Source organism: Brachycentrus maculatus, unplaced genomic scaffold (genome assembly GCF_059751285.1).
Source record: "Brachycentrus maculatus isolate JH-2025_06_01 unplaced genomic scaffold, ASM5975128v1 h1tg000509l, whole genome shotgun sequence".
In the NCBI taxonomy this organism is placed as follows: domain Eukaryota; kingdom Metazoa; phylum Arthropoda; class Insecta; order Trichoptera; family Brachycentridae; genus Brachycentrus; species Brachycentrus maculatus.
In genome coordinates, this window is record NW_028281255.1 from 676,673 (window position 1) to 692,500 (window position 15,828).

General features: G+C 32.2%; 1 protein-coding gene across 1 annotated transcript in view; it reads right to left on the reverse strand.

Moving 5' to 3' along the window:
* Nucleotides 1-5,134: 5,134 nt before the first annotated feature.
* Nucleotides 5,135-15,828, reverse strand: part of LOC148301884 (glucose dehydrogenase [FAD, quinone]-like) — a 52,314-nt gene continuing 41,620 nt past the window's right edge. Inside the window, exons 2-4 of the mRNA XM_088272566.1 lie at nucleotides 14,310-14,467; nucleotides 10,055-10,169; nucleotides 5,135-8,821 (exon numbers count right to left, since the gene is read on the reverse strand). Of these exons, the coding sequence (XP_088128692.1) occupies nucleotides 7,493-8,821; nucleotides 10,055-10,169; nucleotides 14,310-14,467 (1,602 nt within the window). The 3' untranslated portion in view covers nucleotides 5,135-7,492. The remainder of the gene's footprint in view (nucleotides 8,822-10,054; nucleotides 10,170-14,309; nucleotides 14,468-15,828) is intronic.

Below are 15,828 nucleotides of genomic sequence, written 5' to 3' on the forward strand. Positions count from 1 at the left end.
GAGAGTAGCACTCTATATCCTTATTCGCGAGTATTTTTCCATTCGTAATTTATTCTAGCCATAAATCGCGCGGAACGTGAAACGTTTTATTTATTTATGTTTTTCACGATAAAATCTGACAGAATCCATGTTAATATAACATCATATATAAAATATATACTTATATTCGCGGTTAAATAAGGTCCACATATTGAAATGTGAATGCGGACACAAATGCTGTAAAATCATATCTATGTTACATATATCGCTCACTCTTTTCAAGAACGTCATAAATAAAAAAAAAAGATTTTTCAGGAGAACGTTTTTAAAGTTTAAAAATATAATACAATGTATCAAAAATAAATATCAAGCCACTTATCGAACTTTTTACTGTGCAACAGATTTTTTTAAAACCTGAAGGTATTTTCTCCATTTAAAAAATATTTAGTATATTCAAACAAATAATTAAACGCTTTTCTTCTCAACCTTTTCTTCAAAATGCAAAAAAAAAACACTTTCTGCCCTGTAGCGGGTAAATATTCAGTCAAAAATATACTTCTTTTGCTGTGATATAGTACATTTTCAGGACATTCCTAAAACATGCACAACTGAAAATTGACGATTTTTTTATTTATGACGTTGTTGAAAGGAGTGAGCGATATGTCCGCCGATTATTCCTACTTCTGACCTGACCACGCCCTAGTATTTGAAACACGTGATCATGCTAAATTATCCTCGGTCTATAATATAAATAATAAATAAAAAATATCTCTTGACCTTACCGCTTTTAAGTTTAACGAAGCTTTAATGCTTAAATGATAAATGGAAAAACAAGGGAAAACTCGAAAGGTGTGAGCGATATATATTTCGTATATTAAAAATATTTTTAACTTTGTGGTATGGTATTATTGCACTCTATCGTTAATCGTTCAATTTGTGTAATATAACTTAAAAACGAATATTTGAAAAATAATACTTTTGAATTTCGACCTATATTTTGACCTATAATTTTTACAATTTGTTTTGATGTGATTGATAACTAAAAACCATACAAATAATAATAAAAATAACGAGTTTCTTCGATACTCTTAAAGGGACTTTAAGAGAGGATACCTCTAAAAGAGTTCATTAAAATTCACCTCTTTCTTTTGTTTATTTTTTTATGGTACGACTTTTTAACCTAATAATAAAAATAATACTCAAAAATACTACTTAATGACTGCTGGTTTCGGAATATCCATTCCATCATCAGGTCAACTGAAGACTAAAGTGAACTTGATACGGTCTCCTATTCATATAAAATAAATAAAAATATATATAAACAAATTGAAAGAAAGAGAAAGATCTTCTCAAGTCCGCTTTTGAAAATATACCCATTGTAATTCCTCTATCTTCTTTTTCTCACTTTCAAATAATAACAGTAATAATTTAAAATTTTGTTAAATATAAATAGGAGACTAAAGCAATTTCACTTAAGTCTACAATTGACCCGATGATGGAACGGTCATTCCAAAACCGATCGTCACGAAAAAGTGTTTTTAAGTGGTATTACACAAAGTGAACGATGAGAGATAAAGAGTAAATAAATTCGATTCTCACTCTCATCACCCTAATATAATATAAGAAGCACAGGACTGATAACCTTGCCTTTATGTAATTACCGATCGATATGAGATGTAGTGCCCTATGCACCATAGAGTGCGTATAAGAGTTTAATGAAGAAGTATTAAAAACCTCGAAGTGCCAACGACACACGGCATTATAACCAAAAATAGTAGAATTGCCATCTGAACAGTTACTCCCCTCTTAAACTCGAAGCCTTGATATTTGATTATCGCCGAACAAGGATTCTGGTAATTTATTACCCTTTTCAGAAGATTTATACAAATATTAATATTGCCTTTATTTAGGTTAACAAAATACATACCAGCTTATTAAAGTTGTTTCATATATTTAGTTGCCAAACCTCAAGATATAGGGCAAAGATTGGAACAGTAAATCACATTTGTAAAAATGGCACTGAACTGATAAACCTAAATTAGCGAGAACGCAATAAAAACTAACCAACCATTTTCCCATCCAATGGTGCATGTGACACTACTTCGACGCTATATTATCTTGATCGATAAGCACAAGGGATAATCATAGGTGGTACATCACTATTTTTCATTTAAATCCTAACTGTCCATCAAACCTCCTCTCTTAGTTTTTCCCTCTACCTCCTTCCCTAAACTTCCTTTTACATTTGCCTTCCTTATTATCATGAATTTGTTATTTATATTTTTTAAATGTTCAAGTACTATCTACCCTCTGATTGCAAACAGCTACTGGTATATATGGTACCAAACATTTTGATCAATGTCACTAGTCTATTTTTGGTTGGTTGTAAGATATTGCTTTTAAGCAATAAGACCGCCAATGTACTTATTTCTATTCTGTACATGAAGTTTAAATAAATAAAAAAATAAATATTATCATACAGTAAAATATACAAAACTTGTGTGCGACCCATCATGCCATATGGGCTCGAAAGCATGGCGGACACCGTAGTCACAAAAATGTGCTAAGAGTATTAGAAATGAAGACTCTATGAAGCATATCTGGCAAGAGTCTACGAGACAGAATAAAGAACACCGGGATAAGGAAAATATGCAAAATCGAAGATGTCGTTAGGATGGGAAGGCAGTGAAGGAGACAATGGTATACGCATTTGAGGAGAATGGAACCGTCCAGACTCCTCCACATTGTATGCACGGCCAACTCCAAAGTAGATGACTCCCGGGGAGACCACGAAAGATATGGATTGACAGCTGGGAATCGACATCGCAGGCGGCTAATCCCTCTTAAAAACAGGCCACATGGCCTTGGAAGTTTTTTTTAGTTTTTAGAATAAAAAAAATGCACATATATATTTTTACCTTACCTAGGGAATAAAAGCCAAATCAATTAATTAGTCTTAGGGAAGAAGTTGCTTAACTCAAAAACTATTATGCCATAATTCAGATATATATGCATACTCGTATACGGTAGTAATTTTCAACTAAGCTATTAAAATTTGTAAGTTAAAAATTGAGAGTTCTAATGTTACTGCTTCGAATGTTGACTATAGTAATTCAGTTAGGTACTAAAAACTATGATCGTTCATAAAGTTGGCGAGTATAGCTCTATGGCTCTATTACTACCAACATAATAATAAAATTCTTGCATGATTGAACAGAAAAATTCAATTCTTTCTTGGTTAAAATAAAGGTGAAAATCTTATTTGTTGAAAGAGCTTTTCTTTTTTAAAATTAAAATATTTCGAAATAAGTATATATTATAAAAAAAATTCTTTTATAATTTCTTTAAACAATTCTCATGGTGTTTAAAAATGATGCTAAATGAATCGAAACACGTGCTACAATAGAAGTTAAGAAATAGTGGTATTTAACAAGTGATTTGAAATAAATTTTTTGCTTTTTATTTAATTGGCACTTGCGCCATGCAAAATAATAAAATATATGAAAGGATTAGTAAGTTCTTATTAGTAAATCAAAAGATTTTTAGAAAACAGGAGAGTTGTTAGCACTCTCCCAGTTATTAGCAGTATAAATATATTTATTTTAAGAGTAAAATTATTAATATTTTTTTGTTACTTAAATGCGAAACTATGCAAGGATAGGATTAGAATGTGATAATAGAATTGGCAGGTAGATTATCTCGTTGCTTAAAATGGTCCACAGATAATTGAGTGCGGATTAGTGTCAAAGGAAGAAGATTACTCACAAGTGGTATATTTTTCTGCTCATATATTTGAAATTAGATATTTTTTCTTCACACTATATTTTTAATCTGTTTAAGTATACATGAAATAGGATAAATAAAACAAAATGTGTTTTACGAAAATGTTGTTTTATTAAATGAAATGTTATTAAAATAAAACATTTGTTTATGTATAATATGATATAAATATGATATAAATTATGATATAATATGATATAAATATCTCGTTACTTTCATCAAAAATATATGGCGAAAAGTAAACTAACGCTAAATTAAACATAGCTATATTATCTATCAAATATTTACTAGCGAAACACGGAAAACACAACATGTTAACTTTTACTGGTACAAAATCTACGCTTTAAATTAATATGCTGGTATGTATATTCTAAAGTAAGAGCAAGGAAATGTTATTCTAATACTGAGAAATATATAGTAATTAAATTAGATTAAGGATATATAATAATGTTATACGATGGTATTCTGATTAAAAGATATTAGTTTTTAAATTTACATAAAAAATAAACAAAGAACTCTTTCGCTTTGTATGACAGTATTCCAAATGAACGATATTAGTTTAATTGTTTTTTATAAATAAATTAAATTAAAATAGATATGGGACTCCATCGTTATTTTATTAAATATGTTACATTCAGAAGATGCAATATTAAAATATTAATAGTGAATATAATACAAGTAAACAGAGTTAAAAGTAATGATAAGGAAAATATTTTAAACATCAAATAACTGAATTTTTTATTTGAAAATGTAAAGCTTTTTATATGTAAATAAATATATTAAATAGAAAAAAGATTCATCAATAGGTACAATGAAAAATATTGCTCGGTATTTGACCACTTATATCATCTAATGACAGGTAAATGTCAGTAAAAATACTTTATTTATAAATTATTAATTGATCGATAACTTAATAATTTCCTCTTCTATCTTAAATTAAGGTCGAATGTGACAATCACAAAAAAATATTATACTTCATTTATTATATTAACTACACACAAAAAATAAAATAAAATAATCGAAACTGCAAAACACTTAAAATAATAAATATGAATTCAAATGTCCTCACGAAGAAAGTGGTACCGTAAAGTGGGTATACTTTGCACCATGGGTGATACTTTGCACCACCTTCTGTAAAGAAATTGTGGAGCTGATCATCTCTGATACATGTCATTTTTCATTCTTTTTTCTATTGTTTCTGATAGATGGCACTTCAATCTACTTTTTAGTTTAAAGAAGTAACATTCGGTCGCTATTGCTTCAATGCGTATTTCCTGTCCGAACGTAAAGAAAGTTTTCTGTCTGAAAATTGTGTCCGAAAAAATCCAATGTAATCAGTATACTGAAACAAGTTACAACAAGTGAGTGGTCTCTAAATCGTAGGTAGGTAAGCCCTGCTTTTCTCAAATGTTGTATTTTTTGGTTACGTTGTCAAGTTTATGTAAAAATTATATTTTTTTAAGAACTTACTTGTATTGACTACATTTGGGGTAACATTGCACCTGGTGCAAAGTATCCACAAAGGGCCATAGTTAATCAATTTGATCAAAAGTCTTAAAACGGCTAATACAACTTGACATTTTTGCTAAATATCTATAGGTTTAGTGTACTTACTTAATTCCTGATGGTATATTTTTTTCAAAAATGTCAAGAACACACAAGCAGCGGCCTTATGCCAGACGATACTGCGATTTTACACCGAAGAGAGTGGAGCAGTGTTTGGAGGCTATTTGAAATGGTACAGTCAAAGAAAGGCTGAAAAAATTTTCTAAATCCCCAGAAGGACGATTAACTATAAACTCAAAGGTCAGCATACAAAACCTGTGGGAAAACCTCCGATATGTGACAAGGGCGAAGAGCAATCTTTCGTAAACTGCATAGTAGACATGAGTGAGTACGATTTCCCAGTGAGTGTTTTTAACATTTGCTACATTCTAATAGCCTATTTGGATAGATTTGGCAGAAGAGTACGAATATTAAAGAACATCGTACCAGGCTCTGAATGGATAACATCATTTTTGCAAAGACATAAAACCTTGACTGTTGCTAAAACTAGTCAGTTGCTTAATCGGTTGCCATTAAAAGCGTATGACGATGACGTGCGCCAGAGTTTTCAACAGTTTTTGGAAGAAAACAGATTCAACCTAAAGAATTCAGTCTTAAAACGCAGGAAAACGATACCGATAGAACCAGGTAAGAGCATTGCTCACGATCCAAATGTCGAAATGAACGTTGACGAGACACAAATGCCACCTGAATCAACTACATCAATGATCCCACCATTCGCATTGAAACTTCCAGCATATCTAGCATTAACTGATAATAGTTCACACGGAAGCTTTGAGGAAGAGGGAGAAGAACAAAAACGATGACTGAAACCAGTTATCGTATTTGTTCCTCAGTGTCATTAGGACCAGTAAAAAAGAAGGTGGGAGAATAAGTCGTATTTCATTATGAAGGATAAAATTTTCCGGGACAGATTTTAGAAATAAAGAAAAACAGAGTTGTTAAATCCATGCAGGAGAGTCACAAATCGTATAAGTGGCCGATGAAGGATGACTTTCTTCAATATTCTTGGAAGGATGTAGTGGGTTCCATAAAAGAACCGAAAATGCAATCCAAAAGAGGTTTCTTTACCGTCCCGGAACTTGACCATATTTAGACCTAATTTAATTTTAATTCCTATTATCTATGTAGAACGATATGTTTTAATATCCACCTTTTATTTTATATAATTTTAAACCTTCAGTATTGGAAAAAAAAAACATTTTTGTTAGATTTTTTAATATTTAAAAAAAAAAAATCTATCAAGTGTCTTATTTTTCCATAATTATACAATAATATAATCTGCATTTAGTGAACTGTGAGCCAAAACCCTTCACGAAGTGCAATGAAACTTGTAGGATAGCCTTTACTTTGCATAAATTTGGATTCTAGTACGAAAAGTGTAGAGAAAATATCATGGTGCAAAGTTGTACTTTACCCCGGGATACTTTGCACCAAAACATAAATATTAAAAAAATATATAGGCAAAATAGATAAAAATTTAAAAATGTGTCAGACATGTTACAGGTATATGTGTTATTACATTGCAATAGTTGAAACCTCAGAAAAAGTAAAAAACATGATCTGAATAGACAATTTTTTGAAAAAATGCAGTATTTTGGTGCAATGTAGACCCACTTTACGGTATCTCTAATATAAAAAAAGTTTAATTTCATGTAACTGTCCCAAAAACAATTTCTACAATAAAATACTATGGTAATAAATGAGAACTCGTACGTGGTTTTGAGGAAAAACGACTTAAAATGTCATTTGTACAATTACCGATTTGAAGTGTTATGATTAATCTAATAGTTCACATTTAAGAGTAATCCTTTTCTTGCTAAGATGGCATAAAAAGGATTTATATATTAAAATTTCGATTGAAATGTACATATTTAAAATAAGTATTCCTATGTTAGAATAAAGGAGTATTATAAAACTGTAATTATCTCTTGAACAATCGTAAATTGAGCAAATGGACACAAATAACAAAATCTTATTTCGAATACACTTACGGCGCGATAATATCCAATGCAATAATTTGATCATAAAGTGAGTTTGACCAATAATGCAATCCATGGCTTGCTGCTTCAAAAAGATCTTAATGTATGCAGATGGTTGTCTCGGATGCTGCATGAAATATTATGTTGCATTAGTGTGCGCGGTTTTAATCTAATTATGGTTTTATTTAGTGATGCAGCCATTCGTATTTTACCATGTCTGATGCCTTCTCGGCTATCATTATCGTAGGAGCGTTCGTGTTTCCTCTGACGATTTTCGGCATTATAGATGCATCTACTACTCTAAGATTGTGGATGCCATATACGTGCAGTGTAGGGTCCACTACAGCCTTCTCGTCCCAATGAGGACCCATCTTGCACGTTCCCACGGGGTGGAAGATGGTAGACGTATATTCTTGCAAGCAGCACGCCCAATATTCATCGGAATCGAATTTGATATGTCTGCAAGCTGGAAGTGGGTATCTTGAAAATACCGCCCCAACCTTTTTGAATGCTTCCGTGTGCTCTAATTTCTGAACTTCCCTGACACCAGCAATGAGAACTTCTAAATCAGGGTATTTTGAAAAGTATCTAGGGTAAAGCAGCGGTTGTCCAAAAACTGGATGGGTTTGGTTAAGAGTTAAATATCCTCTGCTCTTGGGTTTGAGAAGTGTTGGTCTTGCTGCGATCCCATCGTAATATGAGAGAACGGCAATGCTGTCTTCAGAAGCCGTATCTGGTGCTGCCAGGTAGTCTCTTACATTCGCTCCATCGAAATGGTATTGAATATCTGGTAAAAGTGCCGATTGTTCATATTGAGTTTGGATAAACGCATTGCAGTTCAGAGCCCCAGTTGAAGCTAGAGGACCTTCTTTGTCCTTTCCTGAATAATAATACTTATAGACCTCAGCTTCTCTCTGTTTGTCGCTTACGGCTGTAACTGTTTTGTTAAGAATGATAAGCACTGAATCAGTTGTGACATGGTCTTGTAAATTGTACCCTACCGCGAGGTCTTTAATAACTGGGATGTTCAATGGTTCTAATACGTGTTTTGGTCCAACTCCAGAAAGCATCAATATTTTAGGAGAATTAAGAGCACCCGCTGATAAGATGACTTCTTTTCTTACAAATGATTTAGTAAGTTTGTTGCCAAGGAGGTATTCGACGCCTACAGCTTTTTTGGTATGGGGGTCAATCAAAAGCCTTGTAACATGGGCTTGTGTTCTGATTACAAGATTCGGTCGTTGGTTTCGAATAGGTCTAATGAATGCGCCGTTAGTAGATTGTCTTCTTCCATGGATTGAAGTGGTTTGGAGTATCATCACCCCGAGTTGCTTCTCAGCATTGAGATCGACGAATTCTAGTCCTTTTTCCTTCCACGCCTGACTCAAAAGTATGGCATTGTCATCGATATAAGGGAAACGTTCTACGTTTTGATAGCCTCCTTTTCCGTGGAAATATTTATCGTGAGCTTCAATATCTTCGTTGTTCTCTGATTTTTTGAAATATGGAAGAATCTGCAAGAAAATTTAAATGTTATTTACATTACAAATCAGAGACAGAACTGAAGGAAAATTTCTACTATTCGTGTATAGGAATGATATCGAAGATGAATGATTTTGGAGAAAATTTCCAAGTTATTTTCTTTTCAAAAGGGGGGGGGGTTAATGTAAAGAAATAAATTCCTCAAGTTTTTAATATAAATAAATATAATTTTTTTAATAAATAGAAAAATATATGTGTTTTTATTATTTACACAAATATTTCAATTTCATGCTATTTCTGTGAGCCTGAGCGGCTCATTATTAGAAATAGGTATCAAATTGTAGTAGAGTGGGTTTGAACCGAGAAACTCTGACTTAAGAGTCCGCGACAGTAACCACGGGACCACAACCCGACACATTAAAAACTGTTCCACTAATAAAACATAATAGATATAAGGTAAACGCATATTAAGAATTAAAATGGCTGTATAACTAACTAACTAACCGTCAGGCCGCTTCCCCGCAGGGGTAGGCAGAGAGAATAGAACGCCACACCACTCTGTCTTAGCAAACATTCTTCGCCTCTTCCACGTTCATGCATCTCCTCATACATACCCGCCGATTGTTACGACTCTTAATCTGACCACTTTCAAGTATTTGGCGTGCCATGTTTTTCTTGGTCTTCCTCTGATCCTTTTCCCAATTACATTCGCCTCATAAATTTGTTTAACCGTTCTTTCCTCACTCATTCGTTCTATATGTCCAAACCATCTCAACACACTTTTCTTAATTTTATCGATAATGCTTATCTCAGCTTTGCATTCCTTCCTTATTTCACTATTCGAACATCTTTCATACATCGTTTTGTTGCACATTCTTCTGAGAGATCGCATTTCGACTGCATTCAGTCTACTTTCATCCTTATTTTGCCAACTCCATGTTTGACTTCCATACAAATGGCAGTATATTGTATGAAAATATTGATATATTAATATTTTTTATTTATTTGACAATTTACATACAAAATAGTAATTGCAGAGTAAATTGCTAATAGGGTTTCATGATATAAGAAAAAATCCTAATTAATTTCACCCAAGGTGCGAACATGCAAAGCAGGCAGATAAATAATGGGTATTTTGGCTTCCCCTAAGGGTGGAAAGCGTGTCAGGGGGTTGAAAAGGGTGGAGGAGGCGTAAAGGCATGAATTTTATTCAAATGGGAAAAGTGAATAGCTCGGTTTTGCGTTCGGCAAATTATTAATATCACCTCTTCATAGCTCCATCCTTCGTTCCCTAGCTCGGCCCACTCGTCGTAGTCCTCCTTGTTACCTCTCATATAGATCATGTAGTTTATGGAACTGGATCCACCCATCACTTTCCCCCTGGAAATATCAAACATACTTTTATTCACCTCGCATTGAAACCAGACCATTGTTGGCTTAACAGATAAATAAAAGCATTTAGTTACAACATGTTGTAAATAAACGGTATATGTAGTAATTATATGAATTTTTTTTTTATAAAAAACAATATGTATATTGTCCAATTTGTTTGGTAAAACATACAATTTGAAGTGAAAAACCTGTATTTACATTCCATTTACATACTTAATATTTTACAATATTCTCAAAATGCTGTTAATAAATTGTATGGTCAAATTATAAGCTTAAATAATAAAAATTAAAATGGTATTTTCTGGCGTTTCTCATGTGTGTGATTATAATCCAGGATTTGGACCTCATATAAGAGTTTCTGCTAAATAAAAAGCTTCTTCTCACCTCACCAATAGATGTCTCTAGTGAAGTTCTAGTAATTCAAGAACAAGGTTTCTAAATTGGTTCATATATATTGAACTTCCAAGAATTTTTAGTACTGTGGTTGTCAATAATGGGTAGAATTGGTGAATGTAACACGTGTGTAAAGTGATCACTCAAACCAGCCTATGACGGTCGTCAGCCCCGTAAATGCCCAGACTTCCATATTCTTCTTCATCTTTGATGAGATGTCAAAAAATAATATAAAAGCATTTAGTATTATTCTAAAAGAAAAACACTTGTTTTTTTACCACTTAAGTTATATTAATTTTATTTTAACGACTAATTTAGCATTTTCTACCATCTACCATCTTCGGGTCTAAATATGAACTAAAACATCAATCTGTACTGTATATGTGGAGTGGGGTAAGTTACAGGGAGGGGGGTGAGTCTGGGGGTGAAGTTTGACATGAATTGAATTTTAGTTTTTTTTGGATTTCTAAATTTAAACATATAATAATATATCCAAAATTAAACAAGGTTATTGGATTGAATTCAACATTTATTTAAATATATACAATGATGTATATTATGAAGCGTTACATCGTATTAAGACATTATCAACTCTGAGTTTGATAATGTCTTAATAAGATGTAACGCATCACATTATACATCATTGTATATATTAAAATAAATGTTGAATTGAATCCAATAACCTTGTTTAATTTTGGATATATTACCCAAAATTTTTAAATGGAATTCTACTAACTGTCTTCAGTTACAATAAATAACTGCAGGTGTTCTTATCAAAAGATGAATATACACGTACAAAGTTTGTGTTTTCACCCATGTAAAAGTAAACTGAAAATTGGTTAAATATTTTTTTTACTTATACTTTTGTATCGTGTTATTCCACAAAATTAATTCTAAATCTATTTATCGTTTCATTAATTGATTCGGCAGTCACTTTTTGGTATAATCTATCCATTTTTAATGAAAAAATCACTTGGTAAATGCCACTGTTGTTTATTGTAACTGCCATTCCATTTTTAATTTTTAGGTTATGTATCCAAAATTAAACAACATTATTGACGCGATTATAAGACGAAACGCGTCACATTATATATCATTGTAAATATTAATGTAAAAATGAGAGTCAATTCAATAATCTCGTTTTATTTCGGATACATTACCCAAAAAATAATGCCACTGTTTCTAAAAATATATTATAAGACGTATTAATATGATAAAATTATTTTGTTATTATTGAAATTATGTATACATCGATAAGTATATTATTGATATTTGGACGATTTGTTAAGAACGCAGGTTAAAATTTACGGAAACGTTCTCTGTGACCGGTGAATTGTGTTTGCCAAATATCGCAGAATTCGTAGTGTATGTATCTACAATGATTGTGCTGTCATGATAAATGACAGTACAATTACTTGAAAGACAATATCAACTTGAAGCTGTCAGAGTGATTTGAAAACTGAATTAAAGCTAGAATTCTCATATCGAAGAACAATAAATATTATATTTGACTCTAACCTCTTGTCTATTACAGTCAACTGTTTACGTATGGAAGGGTGGAATCTAAAGGGGTGACATATAGCCACGAAATGGCTACATAGACAATGTGTGAAAGATAGGGAAAACGAAGAAATAATCATATGTATATAGTGGATGTAAGGGTTTTAATGATAGATATTAACCTCTCCAGGAGTGAGTTTTTTTAATTTTTTTAATTTTTCATTCAAACCCTTATCCGCACCCCAATGGTGCATAGGGCACTGCGTCATACAAACGCAGTGTTATCTTGATCGTTAACACATGAAGGAAAGGTGATCAGCCCTCCGCTCCAGGTACCAGTCCAGGGTAATATGGAATATATATTAGAGTGAAAAAATCACTTATGTTTATTTGACCCCCCTAGGAATTGAACCCGGGACCTCCAGAACGGTAGCCGAGCGTGCTGACCATTACACTGCGGACAAGAAGTTATTTTTATTTATATTTTTTATAATTTCACATCATAGTCGTTGCTATAAGCAACATATTTTCTTTAATAAAAAAAAAACAGTTACACCAGTAAACATGATTTATCGAAACATCGATCATTTTGACATAAATCATGTTTTAAACATGTTTTGATATAAATCACGTCAAAAATCATGCTTGGTATTGGTCGTATATATACGACTATACTCCTGGACAGGTTAATGTTTCAGGTGTCTCTTGAATCAAGTTTTCAGAGATAGTGCATTTTTCACATACAAAAGTTTTTTTTGACATCTCAAGAAAGATGAAGAAGATTATGGGTATTTACAGGGCTTATTTCCTGTCATACGCTTGTGAACAAGTATATGCATAAAAAATAAATAAAATAACTGCTCAATTTATAAGCCGCTGAAAATATCATGTTTTCAGGTGTAAAAATAATCCGCGGTTTGGATCTCGCATACATCCAAGAAAAGGGGACTGAATGCTATCGAAATGCGATCTCTTAGACAAATTTACGGTAAGGCGATGTATAATAGACGTTCGAATGGTGAATGATGCGCTATAATGAGGAATGCAAAGCGCTCTCCCCAGAGAAGAACAAAATGATAAGACTGTTATATGAAAAGTATGTTACATAAAGATTTCAGCAAGATATTTGGGTGCATTGTGGTCATTTCGCTAAAAGTGACGTTTTTATTCGCTGAAAAACTGCATTATGGCGAGAATGCAACTGTCATTGCGCATAACAGGAAATTTATCCTATCCATTGTTAAACTACACGGCTAATTACAAAGACCGAAACAAATGAAGCGTGAAAAGTCGTTTCAGAAATCGGAACTGTTTTGTTTTCGAAAATAAAACGATTCTTTCTATGGATTTTGGAGTAAGCAGGTTAAATCTTGCGTCATATCTCCCGAATTTCGGTCACGTGATAGTTGTCCAACTGTTTTTTTTTGTAAATCTTATGGTATAGAAAAAATACATAGTTATATAAACACAACAAACGAAGAAAGTTTAATATGAAATTGTTTTGAACGTCGATTGCAAAATGGATTTAAAATTTTTGGCTCAATATTTTCTTACAAGAGCATTTTTCTGATTGAAATCTGAATGAGTTAAATATAAAATGTAATTTATAAATTAATTAACAGCTGATTAATTTTTTTTTAAGAAATGTGATTATTTGTTCAAAATATTAAATCTTCTCATGTTATCCGATATTTTTGACACAATGGTGAATTCGAAAAAAAATCTAGTTAAAAGGCTTTATTTTTTTAAAGCAGTTTTTCTGAAATGGCAGCGTCATCTGTAAAATGAAACAGCAATACAGGCAGTACCAATCAGTGCTCATGGCGGTTTGCGTGCTTCTTGACATCTGCTAAAATATGTTTACTCATAAGCAATGTGAAATTGAATATATTAGAAATGAGGGCTTTCTCTTTTCTTTTTCATAAAATCGGGTTGAGCCACAGTTCTCTTATTTGTTTTTAGTTGAATATAAAAGATTAAAATTTGTGTTAGCAAAAATACTTCGATTTCATACTATTTCTGTAAGCCTAAGCGGCTCATTATTAAAATAGGTATCCAATTCTGGTCGACCCAGAAACTCTGACTCAAGAGTCCGCGACACTAACCACGGGACCACAACCTGACACAATGTGTTTTGAGAAGGGATTTCAAAATACAGATGAGTTTATGAGGTAATATTCGTATGGATCTATAGTCAGTGGCAAGAAAATAAAGGAGGTCATATATGTACATTACCTTGCCCACCCACATCCTCCCATTCTCCTGGACCGGCAGGCTTTCTTCTCGGGTTGGGTTCTGTAATTCCAGTCTATGTTGGACCTCTGCAGCATTGGAGCGAAGGCGGGGACATCGGCGACTTCTGGTTCTTCAATTCCAGCTTCCAGAAGCAGTACCTGATAATAATAATAAAGAAATCTCAGTTACAATTCTTTCAATACTTTAACCACATTTCTTCTTAAGGCCTAGATCTCAAGCGTTCAAATCAGAACGTGCTCTGCGGCCCTCGGGGCCGAATTTATATCCACGCTTAATTTTTTTAGGCAGTATATTGATTTTTTTTTGTTTTCTAGAATATACAAAGAAAAAATATTTTAATATATTTTTTTAAACTTTTAATCTTTCGAGAATTCTTTTCTTAAAAAACTTATGTTTTCAATATAAAAACAGTGTTGAATTAGGCAAAATGTTACTAGATTAAGAGAAAATTAAGTAGCAGCATACTGCGATTACTGGGCCTTAAAAAACTTAATAGGCGTCAATTCTATAATCAATAATTAGACGAAAATTGAGAGTGAATTTTCCAAAGTGGGTCATGTTTATTAGCCATATTTTGTTACACGATAGGGAAGAGAGTTTTATGTTGTAGAGAAAAAGAGAAAGAGAGCCATACATTCTAACAACGAGCAACACAATTAATTCTCGTTACCTTGAGAACATCGAATCACAAAAATTGTATACGTGTAATACATTTAAAAAGCGGTTCTACAGTATTTTGTTTTTGTGCAATAATGCAATGTAAACGATGAATGATAAGAAGAGTGTTGCCAGTTGCCATACCACAAAGTTAACAATGTTTAAATATAAATTAACAAAACTATAATATAAAAAAATAAGTAAAGTTTATAGTGGAATATCAATTCGTTAACAAATTCCTCTGATGACATTTAAATACTCTCAAATACTTTAAGTTCATAACTTTAATAATTTTTTTTTAATAATTATTATAAATATAAATTATTAAATCAATAAAATAACCCTGCTAATAATGTGTCGATTGTAGTTAACGAAATTCTGGAATTTCCAGTTAGTTAGAATCAGTTTCTGAATTCTGAATTCTACGCTTCTGATATTAAGGAACTGATATTCCGTACGTGTGCGCCCAGCATAAAGAGCTCTTTATATGTAAATTGATTAAGTTCTCCATTGAAAACATAGGTATGCTCACTGTAGTTTTATATTTTACCCACATACTTACCCACGTGTGTTAATTTTATACTACATTATTAAAAAACAATTTCATAATAGTAATTATTGCCGTTATAAATTGGTCACCATGTTGGTGTAACTTGCGGCAGTTGGTACCACAAACAAAAAATATTTTCTCTCTCACTCTTTGTAATTTTATCCTAAGTTTGACTGAAACGAAAAATTGATCACCTTGACATCGTGTAATTTAAATTACCCACATTTTAAAAGTAATTTAAATTATATTAATGATATTATCTACGCAACATGCGATATGGTGGCACATAAC